At 41.8% G+C, this 20,440-nt stretch overlaps 2 protein-coding genes across 2 annotated transcripts in view; one reads left to right on the top strand and one right to left on the bottom strand.

Moving 5' to 3' along the window:
- The first annotated feature begins 1,210 nt into the window (after positions 1 to 1,210).
- Positions 1,211 to 11,197, top strand: VENTX (VENT homeobox). Its single transcript, XM_033942973.1, has 5 exons — positions 1,211 to 1,256; positions 1,906 to 2,159; positions 5,963 to 6,189; positions 9,852 to 9,887; positions 10,981 to 11,197. Exons 1-5 carry the CDS (start codon positions 1,211 to 1,213, stop codon positions 11,132 to 11,134), a joined length of 717 nt encoding a protein of 238 aa, XP_033798864.1. The 3' UTR covers positions 11,135 to 11,197.
- A 2,569-nt stretch (positions 11,198 to 13,766) lies between these two features.
- Positions 13,767 to 20,440, bottom strand: part of LOC117359753 (homeobox protein pv.1-like) — a 60,662-nt gene continuing 53,988 nt past the window's right edge. The window contains exons 3-6 of the mRNA XM_033942972.1: positions 18,079 to 18,131; positions 15,422 to 15,464; positions 14,819 to 15,075; positions 13,767 to 14,273 (exon numbers count right to left, since the gene is read on the bottom strand). Of these exons, the coding sequence (XP_033798863.1) occupies positions 13,884 to 14,273; positions 14,819 to 15,075; positions 15,422 to 15,464; positions 18,079 to 18,131 (743 nt within the window). The 3' untranslated portion in view covers positions 13,767 to 13,883. The remainder of the gene's footprint in view (positions 14,274 to 14,818; positions 15,076 to 15,421; positions 15,465 to 18,078; positions 18,132 to 20,440) is intronic.

Here is a 20,440-nt window from a genome sequence, read left to right as displayed (position 1 = left end):
CGATCGGTACACAATCGGTTTGCGTAGTGAATCTAGCCAATTGTAAGCAGTGGCTTCCCCCATGTCTGTCTCAATAGCAGAGTGAGGTGGGGTGGGCTGGCCTGGGCTGAGGTAGGATGGCATGGCACAAAGCTGAAGGCTCAGCCAAGGCATGGGATAGACTTGAGCTGGCCCTTAGCAACAGAGGTCACTACTCAGAGGCCACATCGGTAGTTTCCTCTTCCTTCTGTCAAACGCATCTTGGCTATGAGGATTATAAACGGAACTACACAAAGGATCTGATTCTATAAATGTTTGAGGGGGGGGGTTGGTCCTGTATTTTTAAGCTGTATGAGTGGCCCACCCTAATATGGGCTCTCCACATGCCAGCAGGGCTGAATATTTAAGTTTAAATCTTGGAAACATTTTTACTTGGATAGCTGCTATTTCTTTTTTAATATGTAATCACCCTTCCAAACACAGTTTCACACAATCAGTATAGTCATAAATAATATCATAACATAAGATATTTCCACACAATCACAGGTAAGTAACAACTCCCTTTATAGATGATACCATTTAAAGAGAAGAGATTTCAGTCTGTATACAGATATCTTTTAAGTGCTTCTGACTCTGGCTAAACATAATAAAAGTTTAAGAATTTAACTGATTTTTTTTTTCTGTTGTATATTGTAAAAACACTTAAAATCAATGAATGACTAAAACTCAAAGGTAATTAGAGTCAACAGTATGAAGAGCCCTGATGCAATTACCACCTTGATATAGCTGAGGCTAATAGATGAACTTGGTGCCGGGTTTGGTAGCACATGCTATCTGTGAAGTACTGTATTCAGAGATTAGCTGGGATGTAACAATCACCCGAAAAGCCAGATTAAACATATCAATACCCCGAGGCCTATTGTACCTGGCACTGTTTCATGCAAATTGTGAGGCGGCAAGCTTTAAATATTTGTAGTCTGCTGCCGGGGCAAAAATGAGTTGGTTTGATTTATTGGAAAGAGGAGAGTAAAGCAGGATGGAAAAAGGCATTTTCTCCATAGAATGGCTTGCCCAGAGCAGTCAGAGAAGACCCGAAAGCACAGATTTGGGTTTAAGAAATTGTTCCGGAAAGGGACTGGATGGGATTTTAACCTCTAAATGCCAGACTAACCACGACATTTGGCACAAAGACAATCCAGCACTTCAAAGCTTGCCAAGTGGGTGCCAAGAGATGTATGATGGATCATCAGCGAGGACATTAAGGCCAGAGGCACAAGGTAAGTGGAGGGGGGCGTTGAATTGGGGTCATTTTTTTATGAGACCACATACAGTTAAATTTAACCATTCAGCAAGAACGTGTGATATGTAGGAGTTGTTTGAGATCACATTTAAAAAGTAGTCTTTTCTTGAGTTGGTTTAGGAAGTTTGACACCAATGATCATGCACTTTCAAAGTTATAAACAAATGTGACAGAAGTGATTCAAGACTTTGATATGAACCTACATTTATGAAATAAGAATGAAAGGATTTGTCATGACTTTAAAAGGTAACTATGAAGAGATAATTTTAACTTTGGGTATACAACTTCATGACATCACTACTAAATTATGAAAACAGAAACATTAACCCCCCCTTTCATAAAACTAAGCAAGAGCTTTTTAGCGCTTATCGGCTCGCTGAATACTCTGCGCGGCTCCAGTGCTCATAGGAACGCTATGACCATCTGAGCGGCACAGAGCATTCAGCATGCTGGCTGTGTGTGTTTTTTTTAAAGGGGGGGAGGGTGCTTCCATTTTAGGTATAATATTCTGCTTTTCTGACTACACTTTATTTTTAGACCAGTTGTAAAATAGTTGTTTTTTTTTAAAAAAAAAAGATTATTCTTAAAAGTATGTCTAATGAACATGCTGTGTGACTAATTTGCAGGATATGAGAAGGGGAGGAGATCCCCAGAGAAACTGAGCCTAGAGGAGCAGGACAGCAGTGGAGAGAGGGGAACCCCTGCCAGGGCAGGTGCCAGTCAGGAGTTCCAGCCACAGGAGGATGCCAGCGCTCGCCCTCGCACTAAGTTTTCTGTGAAGCAGCTGCGGGAACTGGAAAGAAGTTTTCAGGAGCACAGATATATCGGGGCCAGCGAGAAAAGGCAGCTGGCGAAGGTACTGAAACTCTCTGAGATCCAGGTAACCACTCACTTGAGTTATCAGATTTAAAAAAAGAAAAAGGCATGTGAAATCATTTCAGAGTCACGGGTTGTCTTAGTGTCAGAGGGAGAGAACTCTAAGGGCTCCTTTTACTAAGCTGCGCTTAGCACGCGCTAGATGCTAACACCACCATTGAGCTGGCATTAGTTTTTACGCATCGCGCAGGGGTTAGCGCGTGCTAATTGGCTAAAAACGCTAGCGCACCTTAGTAAAAGGAGCCCATCTTGATCCTAGAGTAGTGAACTCCGGTCCTCGAGAGCCGTATTCCAGTCGGGTTTTCAGGATTTCCCCAATGAATATGCATTGAAAGCAGTGCATGCAAATAGATCTCATGCATATTCATTGGGGAAATCCTGAAAACCCGACTGGAATACGGCTCTCAAGGACCGGAGTTCCCTACCCCTGTCCTAGAGAATCCCATAGGTTGACTGGTTTTCAGGTTATCCACAGTGAATATTGATAAGATAGTTTTGCCAACAATGGAGGTAGTGGATGTAAATATTCTGGAAACCAGAATGCCTAGGGCTTTTTTTTTTTTTTTTAAGGATTTCCTTGTGAGCCACAGCCTCAGGAGTGTGGCCACAGGGGAAATCAGCCTGTACATATATATCCCTACCCTTTCCTTGACTCCAAGCACAGTGATTATTTGCTATCTCTTACCCACTCCATACTCATGTAACATTGCTCTTTTACTTTTCACTCTACCCTGAAACAAGCCTCACCACTTTTCCCCCATCCTCAGGCAAGCAACTGTCCTCTCTGTTCCCCCCCACCCCCTACCGCCAGTGTTAGCCACCACTGCCTCCTTTCACAAACATAAGCTGCCTTCCAGTCCCACTGGACATGTGATGGTTACTTATATGAGCCTAGCACCACCACCTCCTACTGGTAGGAGTGATAAAACAGTTGTTCTTACCTGAGGTTACACCCCTGCTCAGTACTAGCTTCCTTCTTAAATATGAAACACCCAGAGACTGATGCTCAAAACTAATGCCGACATTAAAAGGGGTTAGCACTACGTTTGCGCACATTATCGTGAATTGAATGGTCTAATGGTTTCAATGAAGGTCCTGAAACTGTTAGCACAGAGCACATTAACATGCATTTGAATACATATTAATGTGGTCATTATACATCCCACAACCTGCTAAAATAATATCTTAAGTGTGTTTAGCGTGGGTAACTTTTTGTCATGTCCAGAGCAAAATTAGAAGGGTTTATTGAGAGGAGAGGTCTCTAGTGGCACCCTTACTGTGCTTTGCCCCCCCAAAAAAAAAAAAAAAAAAAAAAATCCTGATGATCAAATGGCCTCCCTCGTAGCCCATCCTGTATTAAACATCCCTCCCTTCCCCCAATATATTAAAAAAATGCTCTAGTGGCCCTGTGCCCCCCCTCCCCGGCTAGACCTGGCCCAGCCCAGCCCCTAGTCACTTGACCTAGTGATCCAGTGAAAACCGGCTTGCCCTTCCCCCTCCCCCCAGATTTCCATACCTTGTAGGAGGCAAGAGTTATGCGCATCCGCTCCTCCTTCTCTAGACACCATCTCTCTTATATGGAATTTAGGCTTCACCCAGTGCATCCCAGGAGGCACCATATGAGACCGGACATTGCCGATTTGAAGATGGCCTCTGGAAAAGCAGGGACAAGTGACCTGGAAGGATGGGGGTCAGGCAAGGAGGCTACTAGACCACCAGAATATTTTTTTAAGGTTTTGGGAAAGGGGAGCAAGTGAGATAAGATCATGGTGTAGGCATCAAGGATATGTTTCTGGGTGGGAAGAAGAGTTGGGTTGGGTCAGAGTTAAGGAGTTTGCCGTGACGTTTCTTATTTATTAATGTCAGCAATTCTGTCAGAGGCTGAGCTAATCAGCGTTCAGGCACTGACATAAAAATTTACATTTTTGCACTGAGCAGCAGATTCCTGTTGTGATTTTAGTACAGCATTAATTTGCATGCTCATTAATTTGAGCATACTGGGGCAATTTTCCTGCAGTAGAGTGAAACTCTACTAGGAACATTTTAGCATTGTCCCCCAGGGCTGTTACACCCCATTAGTTTATAAGTTACTGCAAGGTTCAGACTAGAGAATGACTTGGAGACAGGAACGCAGGAACTCAATTTTCCTGTCCCATCCCTGCAAATTTTGTTACTGTCCTTGTCCCTGCCCCGTTCCTGTAAGCTCCGCCTTAACTGCAACATCTCGAACACTTATGATTTGAAAGTGTTTGAGGCTTGTGCAGATGAGAACGGAGCTTAGGCACTGGTGGAATGAGGCATTATGACATCACAATCTGAGCTCTAGAATGTTGCTACTTATGATTTTAAAGGGTTTGAGGCTTGTGCAGATGAGGACGGAGCTTGCAGGAATGGAGCAGGGGGGGACAGGAAAATGAGTTCCCGTGGGGCCGGGAAAAAAATTTGTCCCCGTGTCATTCTCTAGTTCAGACCACAGATGGAAACCAGTAAGAGAGAAAGTAGCACCAGTTCTTTATTCATAAGGTCTTGTTCTTACATTCATTTCAGAAAATTTCTAAAACTGATATTATTCACAAGATTTCTAGAGAATTAGAAAGGTTTAGGGCTCCTTTTACTAAGCTGCGTTAGCGTACGCAGCATTTTAGCGCGTGCTAAACCCGTGCTATGCGGCTAGAACTAACGCCAGCTCAATGCTGGCGTTAAGGTCTAGCCCGTGCGGCATTTTATCGCACGCTGTTCCCCACGTTAAAGCCCTAACGTGGCTTAGTAAAAGGAGCCCTTAATGTCTAATCTGTAGATCTCTGGGATTGTCCAATATTTTTACTTTTTGTGAACCGCATCGATCTGAGGGGTTTTACGGTCTAGAAATGTAATGTAAAGTTAAAAAGTACTGCTGTCTGATCATCAGAAGAAGCTCTCTGTGAAGGTATCCAAACTATTTAGACATACTGGTTCTGATTCTATAAATGGCTCCTGCTGGTAGGTGCCTGGATCAGCGTGCCTACCAAGTTAGACATTTAACCTATTTTTAAAAAAATTGGTTTAATTGGCATGGTTACTGAAAGCACCATTAAAAATTAAAAACATATTATAAAACAAATTTAAAAATTTTTGGGATAGGTGCCTAACTTGGTAAGTGCCATGTAGGTATCTACACTGAGGTGCCTACCTGAAAAGTGGGCGTGTTTAGGGGGGAGTCAAGTTTATTCATGGATTGCCATAGGCACCGGTAGGCGTCAATGTTAGGCACCAGCAAATTTGGCCAAGAAAACCTTGGCCTAATATGTTGGTGCCTAACATTATGATGCCTACCGTCGCCTACGCTAGGCACGATTCTTCAAATGGCACCTAAAAACAATTGATAATTTTCTAGGCGCCTACGGATTTAGGTGCTATTTATAGAATCAGGCCCACTGGTTCCAACCAGGCATCCGGAAACTCTGCTTCAGTGACATCATTCAGCTTTCTCACTGGGGCTTCTTGCAGTGCTGCTGCCCGAAATGACTGCCCTGCTTGGTCTCCTTAAACAAGTCTTGCGTGCTGCAGGGGACCTAGCTTGTCCTTCAGCCTGGTGCCAGAGATCTATTTCAGATGCTACTTCAAAGGCCCCACGTCTCTGAGATATCTTCTGGAGTGAGATCTTTATTACAGCTCTGCTTTGAGATAGCATTGATATCTACTAATATAAATGGATTTTAGAATGCTGCTTTATCTATTGTGTGGTTGTGTTCATAGTATGTTTTCTTGGGAGAGGAGGATGCTGGAGGGGGTTCAGTATATAACTATTGTATCTATTATCTGTTTCAGATCAAAACTTGGTTCCAGAACCGTCGAATGAAGTTCAAACGTCAAACCCAGGATGCCAGAGTGGAAGCTTTCTTTACTAGCGTACTGCAATCGCGCTACACCTGTCCTGAGCACCAGGCTCCTGCTTGTCCAGCCCAGAGAGCATTTTCGGCTCCGCCTTGCTCACTGCCAACGTGTAATCTAAGATATTCCCTGCTGACCCCTCAGCCATTCCTCAGTGTTCCTGGGTCTCCCCTGCAACCACCTGTACTTCCAAATACAAGTCTCTGCTCCCTTCCATCCCCAAACCCCCTGTCATTGGCGCAAGAGCTCAGCAGCCACAGGCTCTATCGCTATCCCACTTCTTAAAGGGATACATCATGGATGTAGTGAAGGACTTTTAATAATATACTTTATCTTATTTATCTATATTTATTCTCTTCCGATGTTTCCAGATATTTTTCTTTGTTGATAATCACTCCTTAAAGGGCTGATTCTGGACACGGCGCAGTAAGTTAGGCGGTGGTAGGTGCCCTACTGCTGCCTAACTTAGGCCTCCTTTTATCAAGCCGCGTTAGGGTTTTTTTTTTAATCTCAATGCTCCAAATGAAATTACAGGTTTCTTCACTAAGATACCTCAGCCCCACCACTCCACCGCTATGTTAGTTTCAAAAAGCGGGAGATTTATGCGGTGCCTCATCATAGGTAAACCATTATTTAGTGCTGTGTCAAATTTGTTATACTCATAAAAATGTTTATAATTTAAATAAGTTAGAATAGTGCAAAAGTTAAAGAATGTATACTTAGCTTCTACACACAGCTGAACCTGGGAGTCTGACCCGACATGTTTCGCACCTATAGTGCTGTCTCAAGGGTCTCCCTGTGTGGAAACAAAAACAAGTGTGTAGGGAAGCTGTAGTAACACTTTTCTCTATATGCTACTTCCCCCCCCCCCCCCCGCCATCTTTCACAGAATCTGCACTTGTGAGTCGGATGACAACGGCGGCCTCGGTAAGCTTGAATTGAGATGGTGAAAGTTGTTGTGAATTTGTTGTTTTAGGGGGGAGGTAGCATATAGAGAAAAGTGTTACTACAGCTTCCCTACACACTTGTTTTTGTTTTCACACAGGGAGACCCTTGAGACAGCACTATAGGTGCGAAACATGTCGGGTCAGACTCCCAGGTTCAGCTGTGTGTAGAAGCTAAATATACATTCTTTAACTTTTGCACTATTCTAACTTATTTAAATTATAAACATTTTTATGAGTATAACAAATTTGACACAGCACTAAATAATGGTTTACCTATGATGAGGCACCGCATAAATCTCCCGCTTTTTGAAACTAACATAGCGGTGGAGTGGTGGGGCTGAGGTATCTTAGTGAAGAAACCTATACTTGAAGCACACCAACCTAGTTTATTCATTTCATCCAATGTATTTGAGTGGGTTGGTATTATTGAAAAACACTGGTATTGGGACTAAGGCCAAATGAAATTACTGCATCTCTATGGCCACGAATTTGGTCTTGGAGGATGAAATGTACGGTGTCAGCATCTATGAGACAAACTTGGTTTTTTCTGTTGCACAGAGCGTTATGGACCCCTGTTAGGTTACAAAAATTAGATAATTCTTTGTCTAATAGATGTTGGCATTGTCATCAGGAAGCAGGAACTTTGGATCATTTATTGTTTCATTGCCCATTTATTATTAATTTTTGGAAATCAATTTGGGACCAAATTAATAATTTATTAGATAACCCAGTGGCATTAGCCTATGATACTGTGATATTTGGTATGGAAATGAGAGCAAAAAGTCAGATTTCTGCAAATAACAATAAATTACTACTTATAATGACTGGTGTTGCCATTCAGCAAATTACACATAATTGGAAGGATTGAAGGAGATTAAATTACAACTTTTGGTGGAACTCTTTATGCCATATCTATAAAATGGAAAGGTTTATTGCATTACAACGGGGATATTTTAAGAAGTTTCAGGATGTGTGGAAACCATTAACAAAGTATTGTAAAGATTAATTTGAAATTGTTTCCCTTGTATTTATCAAATTAAGGTGTAGGGAGGGGGGAATTTAATTATTACATGTTTTATATGATAATGGAATATATGGGTGGGAGGGATGGGAAAGGGATAAGAATTTATTAAATATATCAATGATTGTGTGTAAGTGATGCATTTATTGTTCATGTGAATGAATATTTTTAACACTAATGTAATTTTGAAAATGAATAAAGAATTTATAGGGTTTTTTTTTTCATCGCAGGCTGCTGCGGTAAAAGCTCCAACGTTCATTGAATTCCTATGAGTTTTTACTGCAGCGGCAAGTGATTAAAAAAAAAAACCTATCATGGCTTGATAAAAGGGGGCCTTAAATGGTTTAAATGGTGTCATAATTGACTGTGTCGTTTAAAACCAATTAAAACCTAATTATAAAAAATGTAGGCGCCCATAGGCACCTAAAAAAGGGACACTGGAATCACTTCTACAGAGTCACCTAGCCGCACCTAAGGTCAATGTAGGCATGGTTTCAGCTAGAAATGACCTTAGGTGCCTCTGTAGATTCGATTCGTGTTAATGTAGGTCTTGAAAACTTCAGCCTACATTACCAGCACCTATAGTTAACAAAGCTGTGATTCTGGCAACAGAGGCTATGTGTGATTGACACATGGGCAGTGCCATTTTTGTAGGCATCGGCCAATGTGGGCGCCATTTCCAGGGTCAGGCCCTTACCTCCTCTTTTACTAAGGTGCACCAACCGATTAGCGTGCGCTAAACGCTATTGCGTCCATAGACTAACATGCACGCGTTAGCGTTTAGTGTGCGCTAAATCGATCAGTGAGCGCTAATCGGTTAGCGCACCTTACTAAAAGAGGGCGGTGTCTGCTCCTCTTCTTGCTCTCCCTCCCCTTTCCCTAAGATGCGCTAGCGTTTTCAGCGCACGCACCAAATTAGCGAGCGCTATAGCACGCGCTAGCCCAAAAACTACTGCCTGCTTAAAAGGAGGCGGTAGCGGCAAGCGCACGGGGCATTTTAAACTTCTAGCGCACCTTTGTAAAAGGAGCCCTAAGGCAAAGGTAAAATTTGAGCCAAGAGCTGATTAAAATTCCTTCTTGACAGAGATTGAGAATGTGCACAGTATGGTGAAATAATGCCTTGCCACATTTCAGAAAACATAAAGCTAGAGTGTGGTTAAGCAGGAGTAAGACTCCTTGTATTTAGAAGAAGTGCTTAAATTTCTACATTTGTCAAGAAAATTTACTTGCCCTATTTATAATAATTACAATTGACATCCTTCAGCCATATTTAGCAAAGAGTGTTTCACTATGTCTGTTTTATATCCTTAATATGTCTTGCAATTTTTATTTAAATTATAGACTATAATGAATATTGAGTTCAATTTTAATTTATGTGGATAATGTATTATAAAATGCTCTTTGATTTTAAATGACAAATATTAATGTTCATGTTATGCAAATGTAGCTTAAAATCCATGAGAATGAACGTTTGTTGACATTTTGATCCCAGAAGGAGAATAATTTAATGATTGTTATTTTGTATTACACTATACATATCATTGTACATTAATCTTTAGGCTATTACATGGCCCCCTATCAGATAAGTCCAAGGGCATTTATTAGACCAGGAAAAATCACGTGTAATACTTTTTGGTCACAGCAAGTATGCAAGCTCCAAATTATTTGGTTTTCTTTCACCACAACGACATGTGGCAACCCAGGTTCTTTGAAAGTACAGCAGCTGTTTATTAATATTTTAGCATTTTACAACTTATACTTGATTAAAAGGCATCTTCTCTCTCATCCTGCATTGGCCTCACCAAGCAATATTTTTATAATAAATATGAAAACAACACCACAAAAAAACAAGCTAAAGGAGTTTTTACAGCAACATCTTAAAGGGCCCATTAATGTGTGTTAGTCAGCTTTTTAGCATGTGTTAACTATGACACCACACTAACAGCACAGTGGATTAGCTGTTAACACTCACTTAAAGCCACATTAAACAGCTAATGTTGGAAAATGCCACGTAATGGGCGAGGATGCATCTCACAATTAATGCCTGGTAACAACTTCCACATTAACAGTTAACCTGGCAGATAACTCAAAACCCTTAATTCATGACAACTTTTATTCTATTGCATGGCAAAAAAATAAATCTGGGAATGCCTGAACAATTAACACAGATTAACCATGTGCTAATTTTGGCCATAATCACAGGTGGCTGTAAAAGCAGTGCATGAGATTCAAGAAAGCCTAGGATAAGCATAGGGGATTCCTGATAAAGGTGGTGTGATGGGAAAGCCAGGGATCAGCTGGGGATCTGTCATAATGCACAAGAAATGAGTATAACTTTTTCAAATTATATTATTGTAGATATAGATTGACTTCAGATATTGGAAATTGTTTTGCACAAAATGACCCGCAAAGTACATAAAATCAATGATTTTGTTCCTTCATCCAAGAATGATATGAAATGAAATGGGGAAGCCGCTGCTTGCCCTGGGATCGGTAGCATGGAATTTTGCTACTGTTTGGGTTTCTGCCAGGGTTGGCCACTATTGGAAACAGGATACTGGGCTAGATGGACCATTGGTCTGACCCAGTATGACTATTCTTTATGTTCATATTTTAATATAGAGAGGTCAAATTGTCAACCCAAATTAAAGATTTAGGAAGATGGATATTGCCATCAATTGGCAAAACATGCATCTTCTTCCACGCTTACCCCCTTTTTACAAAGGTGCGCTAAGCTAAATATTAGCGTGCGCTAAACACGCACTAAACGCTAACACGTGCATGTTGTCCTACGGACGCGTTGGCGGTGAGCGCACGCGTTAATTTAGCGCGTGCTAAATCCACGCTAAAACGCTTAGCGCGCCTTTGTAAAAGAGGGCCTTGATGTGAAACATATTTTCCCTCTAATGGAAAAGATTCAAAACATTATAAGCGCCGAGGGCTTAGCATTTGCCTTGACAGTAAAAACTTATGTGCAAATTAAGCAGTAACGAGCCAAAGCAGAAAGTTAGGTACGCCGGCGAGCAGTGCAGGAAGCAGTTGATCATGCAGCATATATGGCTACACATTGCAAATGAATACATAGGAAGCCACGCTGTGGCACGAAACAAAAACAGAAAAATCTGCATGGTTACCATGTGAGTTTTTCCACTAGATGCAGGGTAGGCGTAGCCCATCCTGACCCCCTAACCATTTAGCTTTCTGTACCAGTGTCCTCTCCCCTACCAGACACCCCCCCCCCACACACACACATGCTCTCAATGTCTAGGGCTCCTATTTGATACCCTTAGGAAATCCCCTATTATATCTCCCTCCTCCTACCCCATAAAAGAAAAAAAAAAAAAAACACATTCCCTGGTGTCTGGTAGCAAGGTTTCCTCCAGGCTCCCCACCCAACCACCTGGCCCACCTTAAGGGGAAAAAAAGTCCCTAGTATCTAGTGATACCCCTTCCTCACTTCTGTCACCTAGTGCTGTCCGATTCGCCAATTCACGTCAATTAATTGATTCACTGTTTAAGAAAATCAGACTCACTGATTCAGCGACCCGCACCATGGCGAAACTTTACATACCTCCGAGGCTTCCTAAAACAGCAGTAGCGCTCTGAACGGACTGCTTCACAGTTTTCCCCGTCGAGACCTTTCCTCTGCCGCTTCATCGGTGACATGGCAGACGGAAGCCCTAGCGGGGCAGGTTGCGAAGCAGCCCATTCAGAGTGCTGCCGCTGCTTTAGGAGTCCTCAGAGGTATGTCTGGTTTCACGGTGGTAGGATCAGTGTGGTGCTGATGCACAGGGAGATGGATGGGAGAGAAGGTAAGCTGCTGCTCAGGAGGATGGGAGGAGAGGAAAGATGTTGCACATGGGGGGAGAAAGGAGAGAGGAAGAATTGTTGGGGTGGAAGAGAGGAAGGGAGAGATGAAACAGAGGTAGAGAGGGGTGAGAGGGAGAAATCTTTCATATGGTGGAGGGGAGGGAGACATACATGGAGAAGAGAGAGGGAAAAATATTGGACAAAGGGAGTAGAGCAGGGAGAGACGATGCCTGGGGAAAGAGAAAAAAATGTTGCATATGATAATGGAGGGGAGGAAAGAAGGGATGCTGCATGAAAGGGAATAGAAAGGTTTGACCCAGGGCACAAGGCAGAGAGAGATGGTAGAAAATGGGAAACAAATAAATGTTGGATATGACAGTGGAAGGTAGAAAAAAAATAATTTTATTTTCTATTTTGTGATTACAATATGTCAGATTTGAAATGTGTATCCTACCAGAGCTGGTGCTAGACCGTGAACATGAGCTAGGACCTAATGGAGAGAGAAAAAGTATTTTTTATTATGTTTACACCACAGCGTCAGTATGGGATTGGAGGGAGCAAAAGGTGGGGTGGGGTGGGGTGGGTGGAAAGATTACAAAATAAACCTGCCAGGATGTATGAAATTAACTCCCAATTGGGCAGGAAAAGTAAATCAAACTAGATTAAAAAAAAAATCGATTCAATAGGCTGAACTGAATTGAAAAACTTTTCCCAGAATTGGGCAGCACTACTGTCCCCCATCTCAACTAAATTAATTTTAAAAAGCTGTTAGTGCCTGGATAGAGCTGCATTTAAGTCACCTGCTATTGCTATTTCTGTTTTTAGGAATAGTCCATTGGGCTAAGAATCAGTAAACACAGTTCAGATTACACTTCGGCCACTAGTACTCCTTACACATAGGAGGGGCCGCTGAAAAGTTCTCAGCCCAACCTGCAAAGTTGGGACAGTCTCCTTCGAGGGCTATACACTAGTCCAGTGATTTTCCACTTTTTTTTTTGTTGTCAGAAAAATATGGGACAAAATCAAGTGGAAAAATCGCTGGACTAAGGGCTCCTTTTACAAAGATGCGCTAGGGCCTTAACGTGCGCTAAATTGCCGCGTGCGCTAGCCGCTACCACCGCCTTTTGAGCAGGCGGTAGATTTTCAGCTAGCGCGGCTTTGTAAAAGGAGCCCCTAAATGTATCGCTCTCAGCCCAGTTTTGTTGACTGGGCTGAGAACATTTCAGCGCCCCCTCATACTGTATGTAGATTAGAAGTATGTCAGAGCTGCAGCATACAAAAAACTTTTAGCATAGGAAAGAAAGGTTCCCACTTGTGCGATTCATACAAAAACTAGTATTGAATGCTATGACAGCCAACATATGTGATACTTTTCATTGCCAGAATGCTAACATTTTAAAAGGAATTAAGATCAAATTGCAAGGGAATTTCCATACCAAATTCAACAGAATTCACACACAGGTCCTGTTCTAAGTTTCCAAAAACTAAAGAACACTGGCACATTTAGATTATATTTTTACCTAAAATTTTTCACCAGATTAATTTCCACTAATTTCAACATGCAAGATAAAGGCCCGTGCCAACAGCTATTTACAAAATCAAGAGAGCATGACGTATATCATTTGTACCTGCCTTGCAAATTCGTTTAGCGCTAAATCGTGTTACAGGACAGACCAACCCTAATCTGTAAATGATCCTGACATTTAAACCCAAGAACCTTAAGACAATAGTAAGATTGTGCACACAGGCAAAGCTGCCCAGTGGGGAATCTTTCTCTCCTGCCGTCAATACAATAATATTCTTAGAATGTTACAGCTTTGATAGGCTGCTAAGATATATGAAAATGACAGAGTGCAAATAATTGTGTACATGAACCTACATTATTTGGCTGTCATATAAAGCAGCCTTATCAAGTTATAAAGCTAAAAACCAGCAGAACAACTGAAATTAACTGAAAAGCAAATAAAATAAAGTAATTTTTTTATTTGAAATGCTTAATTCTGATATATTAAATATTTATAAATAAACCCCCTTATACAATTTAAGTGTTTTAATTGCAAAACGTACTCCCATCATCCCTTCAACACTTCAAGGGATTGGTCAGGGTCACCTGGTGGGCGGGATTGTACTGTTCTAGGACCGCTTTATTTATTAGGACCGGGTAGATTGGGGTTTGAGTTGCAAAGTTATGGTAGAAGTAATGTAGGTTAGGAGCTTGAAAGGGATAGACCGTGGACTGCGGGCAAGTGTACAATGGAACAGGACCAAACTGGTGAATGGCAGGATTCAGGGAGGGCAGTCCTTGCGGAGATGTACCATAGGAGTAGCTCTGATAGTCTGTAGCGTTCTGGAAAGGTCCTTGCTCGTAGGAATAAAGACCTGGGAGAGACGGTGTTGGAAAGAAACCGTGCTGCTGATCTTGAATCTGCCGTTTAAACTTCATCCGACGATTCTGAAACCACGTTTTGACCTGAGGACACAAAATGAATTTATAATAGTTTTTGGAGTCTGAATTATTTTGGCAGTTGTGGTAGCAGCACACATAATGGGGGGTAACAGAAAATTGCAGCTTAAAACGAAACACCCACTCTCTTTCACTGATGTATACACATACAAAAATTTGGGCCCGGTTTTCTTTAGCCATTTTCTTCTCTTTGCGTCTGCAGGGAGCGAGTTTAGCAAAGCTGGGCTTATGGTAGGTTTCCGGAGAGTGTGGTGCAGTGGTTAGAGCTACAGCCTCAGCACCCCTAAGGTTGTGGGTTCAAACCCTGCACTACCCCCGTGATCCTGGGCAAGTCACTTAATCCTCCACTGTCCCAGGTACATTAGATAAGATTGTGAGCTCACCGGGACAGATGGGAAAAATGCTTGTACATAGACTGCTTTGAGGGTGGTTGTAAATGTACAAAAAGGCAGTATACAAGTCCCAATCCCTTTCCCTTTCTATCGTCAGACAACACTAAAACTGAGGGAACGGGTTTTAATTGATTTTCTACAAAGTGTTAAAAAGAGTACCTGAATTTCAGAGAGTTGAAGGCATGCTGCCAGCTTTTTCCTCTCAGATGCCTCCAGGTATCTCTGTCTCTCAAAAGTTTTCTCCAGCTTGCTGATCTGGTGGGATGTGAATGCTGTCCTCATTCGGCGCTGCAGCTCAAATCTGGGGGTCTCTTCCCCCTCCTTTCTCTTGGAAACTTCCGAATGGCCAGAAATCAGACTCTCACTCTCATCCCCGGAAGAGGAGTCATCTGCACTGCCCCAGGTTAGGCTTGCCTCTAGAGAGAGCAGAACAGAGACAAAAATAAGGGAAGGAGGAGAGAGAGAGATTCCAGACTAGGGTAGGGAGAAAGAAGGAAGGGAAGAAGAGAAATACCAGATCAAAAGAAGGGAGAAAGGGAAGGAGAGATGGATTACTGGAAGGGGAGGGAAGGAGAGAGAGAGAGAGAGGTAGGGGAAAGGGAGAAGAGGACAAAGAGATGCCAGACCACAAAGGAGAAGGGAAGGGATGGAAAGGAGAGTGATTGATGCCAGACTGGGGGAAGAAGAGGATAAAGATGTCAGACCATTAGGGGGGGAGAGGGAAGAGATGCTGTAAAGGGATGAAGAGGAAAGGGAGAGCACCATAATGGGACTGGTGAGGAAGAGAAGAGAGATGGAAAAAATGCTGTTTAAGAAAAGATGGAAAGAGGGGATAAGAAAGAGGGAGGACATGGTACACATGGATGGGGGTGTAAGGAAAGGGCAGAGAGGGAGGAGTTGATGCACATGGATAGATAGGAAAGGAAGACATGGAAAAGTAGATTTGAGAAGGAAGTAGAAAATAGAAGAAAGTTTAATAACAAAGACTGATGTAGGTTTGATCCAAACAGACCGGGGATTTTGAATTACTCGAGGGGGCAATACTTTCAAAATAGAACAAAACACAAAAGATCCTCCTCTCATCAATACTGGGCAAGTTTCTCAAATAATATCATCATACAACATTTAAAGGCTTTTAAATATTTAAATGTGCTCATAAGCTCTTCAGCAAGGCGCCACAGCAGCGGTACAACGTCGCTGGAAAGGTGCTTGAATTTTAATCATAACATGTTGCATGGAGCAAGGATTCTTGCTTCTACTGGAGTGGCAAATGTTATGGCTGTATTTGCATAGGATTTATCTGTGGTCTGCAAGGCCAGGTGTTCTGGTAGGAATGAATGTCGAGAAGGTTATTGGCGTCATGTCCCCAAGTAGGAAGATGTGTCTGCTCTCCTTCAACACTTTTGGACTCAAAATGGCCCTCAATTAAAAATTAGCAAGACAACTGCTTTATAAGTTACTTCTTCTTGTTTCTTAAATAATTGTGGCCCATTGTTATAAAACCTGCTCTGTCACTACTTTGTATTCAGACCTAGGATCCTTCCATTGAGGACTCTGGTGCATATGAACGAGGAACATAAGTTGTCATGGTGAAAAATATGCTCTTTCACAGGACAGGACCTATACTAATGATATTGCAGTCCAGGAATTTAAATAAATTGCAAGTAACATCACAGAAAGGAGAACCTTCCTATGTGAGACCTATCGTGCAGGAAAGCAGTATATATGAAAGTCTATTTGTTTTCCCTTTTCCTAAATAGCAATTCCCGCCCAGTGACGAAGGCGCTTGAACCAATAGGATGCAAAATGTCACAGAATATGAAAGTTCTCTCAAGTGGCGAATCTAGAACTAGTCTGTTTCCATTATCTATAAATCTTATGCATAGAGACATGTATGGGACAACAAACCTCTGGTATTATTGATCTTTTTTTTTTAATATTCAATAATTAATTTAAAATCACTTATGTAAATTTTCACATATTACATAGTATCATTAATAGAACACTATAGTTGAAATCTGACTTGCTGGGGCATAATAAGATATTCAGATTAGTTTGGGGTCCATTGACATCTTTTGTAGATTTGCTATAGTTGTCCTTTATCTTTATTTTCCGTTGTTTTTCACCCACATATCCAGGGTGGGTGGGAGCGGGAGGGGGGTATCTCTTTTGTTTTGGTATTATTCTTGATGGTAATGATGGATGGGGGAGGGAATTTTTATCTTTTTTATAGATACTGATTGATTATAAGTGCTTGGTTGATTATCATTATTTGTATATAAATTGTATTGTACTTTTTGTTGGCATGAAAAACTAAATAAAGTTTAAAAAGAACACTATAAGAGCTTAACATTAGGCAAATCAAATCAATTGTTTAACCTTTGCTAATGAAACTAAGGACCATATAGCAATACATAGTTCATAAAAATACTAAAATGTGGCAGATCTTCAATAAATCAGTTTCTCAGTGTTCGACCTAATCTCTTCCAAGTTTACCAAGTTTATTTATAAATTTGATGAATCGCTTATCCATAATTTACTAAGCGAATTACGAGTTATAATAAACATATTAATAAACATACAAATTAAAATTAAGTAAATAAGAGTATAAAAACAGACTCATAAACAAACACAACAGAAATACGAGAGGATAAAAGGGAAAAGTTACATAGTTAATGTTTAGAAAAAAAGAAGAGAGAACCAGTCAGGGAAAAAAATAAGGAGAAATAAACTTGGCTACACTGCATGAATTATGTTTATATTAAAGACTAAAAGCATCGTTAAAAAGAAAGGTTTTTAATTTATTTTTAAAAAGACTGAGTTCTTTTTCATCTCTTATGTATTGTGGTAGGGAGTTCCAAGTTTGGGGGGCCACTATTGAAAACATGTCAGTGACGTCTTCCCTAACCATATGATGTCACTGATATTCATACTACAAGTGATGATAAAAACTGTAACCTACCTATATAGTTCTATATAAATTTCTTGCTACAAATGAGAGTAATGGCTTTTAATCTAAATATACTTACCAGGAGAGGGCGAGGTAAAGGCGTTCGGATTCGTCTCCGTGCAAAGAGAAGACGGGTGAACCTCTAGATCTGAAGTTTTATGTAAGAGGGAGCTTCTGGAGAACCACGTGGGTGCCGGGGGCTGAGGCCTGGCGCTCATCCACTGCCTGTCCACCCCGTCCTCGCTTTGCCCTTGCCTTTTACTCAGAGAGAGAAACCCGATCGACCTTTTTTTAGCCATTTCTGACCCTTTGTCTCGTCTAACTTTCGGTATTGTTCTAGCAAACGGTCCCATTAGATCAGGGCCAGCAGGTGAAATTTATAAGGCGGCTCATTTGCAAGCGAGAACCGCATCAAAGGAGGCCTAGAAAGAAACGTCTAATTGCCATCAGCGAGGGCTAATTAACTTACGTATTCGAAGTTCACACTTCCAGCAAATGTCTGCAGAGCCGGCTCCAGAGAGTCTGTAGGATTGTTTTCGTTTTACTTGTGATGCAAACATGGAGGGGTGCAGCCAATGACGTAGGCAACAAACACATTAACAGGTTACCTAAGCTTGGTCAATATTTAAGTGTGTGAGATTGATTCTCAGCTATGCTCATTAAGGATATCCCATTTTTGTTTCGCTGCAATTTACGTCTTATATTTATTAATTTGAATCCTGAGTGCGTTTTTTTTTTCTCAGCTAACAAGTCAATTATTTGCAATTAGTATTTGCTGCAGTACATAATAGACTGTTAATGAAAAGCGCACTTTATATATATATTTTTTAAAAACTACACTGATCTTTTGTAATTAATTACTACCTTACACGTTAAAAAAAAATACCCAGAAATAAAGGTTAATTAATAAAAACAAAAAAGTGAAATTTATTAGACTAATTCAATGCCTACTTGACTCGTATTAGTAAAGCATGAACCTCGTTTGATATTTTATCAACATATTTTCCGATGCTTTAGTAAACATTTTTTTCTGCACATTCAAGTGAATTAACAAGACATCTATCCGATTTTAAGGTAAGGAACGATATTTGAAAATAAGGCAAGGCAGACTGGTTAGAATTTAGGCAGTATTTACTTAAACTGTATGAATAATGTATATAAAAATTAAAATATATTAGAGGGGGGGGGGAACGAAGATAAAAAGGAGGCAACCGAATCTACAATAGGCAAAATTAAAATTTGAGTTCTAGTTCTGCTATTTCTAATTTAATAATGTATAAAATACAATATATACAGTAGTAGTAATTTGTAAATGTCTACCCAAAAGTGAGGGGGGAAAAAACTTAGGGCTAGATTCACTAAGCCCACCAATCATGCCCCGACCATTTAGGAACCTCTTTGCAACCCGATTCACTAACCTTCCTCCCGAGCGTATCCGCACCCGATCCAATCCGCACATGCAAATGAGGGGGAACGACATGCAAATGTTGGCAGGCAGTGATTCACTGAAAAAAATGAGGAACACCGACTGGGCTGGCCGATCCATAACCAAGCGACTGCTGGGGACCAGTCGCTCACGTCCTTGCCGACTCTCCCGCCCCTCAGAAGCAGTATACAGACGCCAAACTCTTGCCGCAACGACAGTCCTGCACTGACGCCATTCCCCCGAAAGCGGGGCTGCACTACGGCGTGTTCTGTTCTGTTCCAGAACACGCCGCAGTGAAGCCCTGCTGTAAACCCGCCACCAACGTCTGAAGGTCTGCAGAGCCTCCGGGCACCTCTCCTTTGCCAGCTCCCACTCCTGAGTCTCCCAACTCCAACCCACACGCGCAGTAGCCCCCAAAGCAGCCTGTAACACCCTGCAACAATAGAAGCGAGCAGGAGCAGAGACATTTTTCTCCAGCCCTGACTCTCCTGCTTGCCACCCTTCCCTGCAGCGTGAGCCCATGGTTTTAAGCGGGAAGGGGTAAAACGTGGACCTGACGGACCTCGCGGATCTAAACCCGCACGTCCTTAAAAATCTGAGGTCCATGCCGTTTGTAGTTAGTTTCTGGCTCTGACAGACCTCGGCGACAATTTAGTGCTGACAGATCCGTCTCAGCATAGGGAGGGAAAAGTATTAGGATCCGTCAGCGCTAAAATGTCATCGAGGTCTGTCAGAGCCGATTTACTGGGGCTGCAGGAAACCAGTTTAAAGGATTCGTTTAGAGCTGCTCCAGAACTAGTCTCTGGCTCCGACAGACCTCGGTGACATTTTAGCACTGACGGATCCTAATACTTTTCCCTCCCTATGCTGAGACGGATCCGTCAGCACTAAATTGTCAACGAGGTCTGTCAGAGCCAGAAACTAACTACAAACAGCACGGATCTCAGATTTTTAAGGACGTGCGGGTTTAGATCCGCCAGGTCCGCGTTTTACCCCTTCCCATTTTAAGCCGCTTTAAACCCGCGGGTTAAAACCATGGGCTCGCGAGTAAAAAAGTTTTTTTTAAAAAAAGCAGACAGCAAACACATGCGCAGACCATCTACAGGCAAAGAAGATGGTCTGTGCATGTGTCAGGATCGCTGTTCAGTGATCGGTGCGGTCAGTTGGGGGCGTGACTCCGATCGCCCCCATTTGCATGAGGACGCGTCATGAATCGGGTGGCCGGCAACCTCACGGATCGGATCTCTAATGGATCGTATCGGATCTGTGAGGTTAGTGAATTTAGCCCTAAACCTTTTATCACAGAACCTAAAAAAAAATGCTGAAAAGTTGATACTGTGCTTGAACCCGAGGCTCACTTCAAAACTAGTTATATCAAGAAAATACAACAAATGCAAGAATAGGT

This window comes from Geotrypetes seraphini, chromosome 4 (genome assembly GCF_902459505.1).
Source record: "Geotrypetes seraphini chromosome 4, aGeoSer1.1, whole genome shotgun sequence".
Classification (NCBI taxonomy): Eukaryota; Metazoa; Chordata; class Amphibia; order Gymnophiona; family Dermophiidae; genus Geotrypetes; species Geotrypetes seraphini.
Note: the sequence above shows the minus strand (reverse complement) of the source record. Positions and strands in the feature narration are given on the sequence as shown.